Source organism: Penaeus japonicus, unplaced genomic scaffold (assembly GCF_977035675.1).
Source record: "Penaeus japonicus unplaced genomic scaffold, GWHDUDI00000001_assembly GWHDUDI00000027, whole genome shotgun sequence".
Taxonomy (NCBI): Eukaryota; Metazoa; Arthropoda; class Malacostraca; order Decapoda; family Penaeidae; genus Penaeus; species Penaeus japonicus.
The window spans coordinates 9,385,326-9,389,276 of record NW_028234429.1 but is presented as its reverse complement, the minus strand read 5'-3'; the positions used below and the strand labels follow the sequence as shown (position 1 = coordinate 9,389,276).

At 21.1% G+C, this 3,951-nt stretch overlaps 1 protein-coding gene across 1 annotated transcript in view; it reads right to left on the bottom strand.

Moving 5' to 3' along the window:
• The window catches only part of LOC147468595 (mediator of DNA damage checkpoint protein 1-like), a 9,120-nt gene extending 5,169 nt beyond the window's left edge, over window positions 1-3,951 (bottom strand). The window contains exon 1 of the mRNA XM_086553015.1: window positions 3,895-3,951. Coding sequence (XP_086409141.1) covers window positions 3,895-3,902 — 8 coding nt within the window. The 5' untranslated portion in view covers window positions 3,903-3,951. The remainder of the gene's footprint in view (window positions 1-3,894) is intronic.

The window sequence follows — 3,951 nt, the reverse complement described above, 5'->3', positions numbered from 1 at the left end:
TGATTATTATATATATATATTATATATATTACTGTATACATAATATATATATATATTAATATATATATATTTATAATATAATATATATATATATTTACATATTAATGTATATAGATATATATATGTATATATTATATATATATATATTGAGATACATATATGAGTTGAATATATATATATATATATATATATATATAATGTTCATATAATATATATATTCTTGTTACAATTATACATATCTAATACATTTTATCGATATATATATATAATATATATATATTTGATATAATATCATATATATATAAATATAGTATATCAATACATATACATACGCTATATATATATATATAGCATTTTGATATATATAAATATATATAATATATTATATATATATTATATATATATATATAGTAATATATATATATATATACATACATACCAGACATACCCATTCATTTTTTCTGCGACATCCTACCATATGCTATTATATATATACAATATATATATAGTGATTGATATATATATATATACTATATATATAACTATATATATATATATGTATGATATATATACATATGTATGTATATATATAATATATATGTATATATATGTATATATAGTAAATATTATATATGTATGATATACTCGACAAATATATTATATATATAAATGTATATGTATATATATAAATATCAATATATGTATATATATGAATATCAATAAAATGTATAAGTATATATATAAATATATGTATATGTATATTAATATTAATATATAAATGTATATATATATACACACTATCAATATATGTATATATATAAAAATATATATAATAAATATATATATAATATAATATATAATGTATCTATACACATATACATATACTCACATATACATATATATATAATAATATATATATATATATATATTATATATATATATATACAATATAACGCATATATATACTATATATCTATTATATATATATATATATAATATATATATATAATATATATATATAAAATATAAATTAATATACCGCACCTCACTAATCCCACCCTATATATATATCTATCGAATTTAACACTCTCATACCTATATGAGTATGGACATTATTGTTATATATATAAACACATATTACATATATTACTATCACTATGATAAGATCATATTATATATAAATACTCATAGAGAGCGAGAGAGAGAGATAGATCATATCCCCCACCCCACACCCACCCCCTCATCTCTCTCATATATATATGTACCATTGATGATATAGTATATATCTATTATGAGTGACGCTAGTATAATATCACTATATAATATATATATCTTCTATAAAGGAAAAAAAAATAGAAAAAAAAAAGCTATATATATATATAACTATATAACTACTAATATAGTATAAAATGTAAGGCTATATAGTTATCTATGTGGAGTATATATTACGCAGCGTATATATCTCTTATAAATTCATCATCTCCTACTCACGCTCTATATATATGGCTGATAATGTAAGTGAGGTGTACGTATGTATGTGAATGCATCATGGTTGGTATGTGTGTGCGCGTGTTTGTGGGTATAAATATAGCTTTGATATATATATATATAAAATCATATAGTATGATATTATATATTTATTGGTAGAACAAAAACTCTATATATTGTATTACCTATAATTATATGTTATATATTATAATCTGTATACTCCTCCTATACCTAATCAATACGCAATAGATGTATATATTATATATGTATATTCCTTCTGATATGCTATGTATGATAGTAGTGTATGCAAATCTATGTATGCATATATAATGTATGTATATGGTAGTGTGAGTTAGTATAATCTTGTGAAATATATTATGTTATGATAGTATATGTATATAGGTATCCAGTATGTAATGCTGTAATATCTATATGGTATATATATAGTATATATATGTTTATAAATATATACATATATATATAGTCATAATATACTAAATATATATATCATGTAATATAAGGTATATATCACTGAGTCACTCATATATATATATATATCTATAAGTATATAAAATAATGAATATTTAATAAATAATGTTATATATTCTCGCGCTTTTTGCACTATATATATCATATAGTGGTAGTTCGTACGAGCATATAAAGGGCATAGGATACACAACGACGACCCCACACACGAAACACAAATGTAGTAATATACTCTTAAATATCCGCGTCTACCTCAATATAGTATATATTATATACTACAAATTATATTATATATATTATATATGTTAAGGGTAATTATTCTCTACCCGTATGTCCTATTGCCGATAGTATATCTCTATATAAATGCCTCCCACTATTATGTATGCTGAATTGCTATTAGATGTATATATAAAAGGATATAAGGTATAAATATAATTATTGTAGTTATAATATATATACTATCGTCATTCTACGCGCATGTTATGTATAGTAAGACTATGAGTGTGATGTAGTATATACTATACTATATATATCTAAATATGATATATATAGGTATACTATATATTATATATATCATATCTAATATATATATATATATATAACATATAGGTAAGTATGAGAGTATTTTAATAGTGAGTGGTATATATTATAAAGACCGAGAAAATTGAGTAGAGAGAGATGATTTGATTGGTAGAGAGATGTAGAGTAGTGAGATTAAGTAGGGGTACTGAGATGAAGAGAGATTGAGAGAGAGAGATATAGATAGATTAAATCTAGATTGATTAGAAGCTGTATCCCTATTTAATATATCAAATAAATAAATATATATATATATATATATATATATCTATATATATAATATATATATATCATATATATATATATTGTATATAAATATATATACATGATGGGGAACTGGATAACCCACTTATACATCTCAAAATATGTATTTATTGAAAAAGTATGACGACGGAGTTTCCAAGATCGCATCTGGATCCCATCTTCAGGTACTGAGGAGGATGAGAGCCGCTGAAACAAGAACGGTATATAAAAAGGAGTTAAAGAGAGGGAGTTAGTAACACAGTACGTAAGATAAAAGTCAAGCAAGGTAAAGTCCATTTATCTAACACGTATGAGAGATTGTTTTGCAAGTCATATATATATATGTTAATATATATATTAAAATATATTATATATATATATAATATTAATATATATATTTAATTTATTATATATATATATATATATTATATAAGTATACATTTATTTACACACTACGTCGTACACTACACAAACACATATAATATATATATATATATATTATATATATATATATATATATATATATTGTATATTGAGAGATTGTAGACCGAGAGAGAGTTGAGAGAGTAGAGAGATGTAGTAGAGAGAGAATGTGTATATTTTTTTAATGCACATATACCATATATATATATTATGATATATATATTATACTTTATATATATATATACGGTTTATATATATATAATATATATAAAATATATATATACATATCATAATATGCATACAATATATATGTATATTATATATATATATATATATATAATCTAATATATATATTATATATATATATATATATATATATATATATAACTATATATCCCCTATACTGCTGCTCCACTACTCCCATGCGATGCATGACATATATATAGAACTATCACCTATATATAAGATATCCACCCCCGAGACTTAACTACCTAAGAAATGATACCACAACTAAAACATTTCATATCATATATTGACCTATATACTATATCACCTACCCCTACCCTACTATATATATATATATATAAAATATTAAATGTTAATAAACATATATATAAGTTTAATCTAATCCTTATCTATATTTATATTAGCATAAGGTTTTTTATAAACATATCCATTTTCATGTTTATGGTTCTTTTGCAGACTTTGGTGTCAAGTGTATATCCTCTGAAG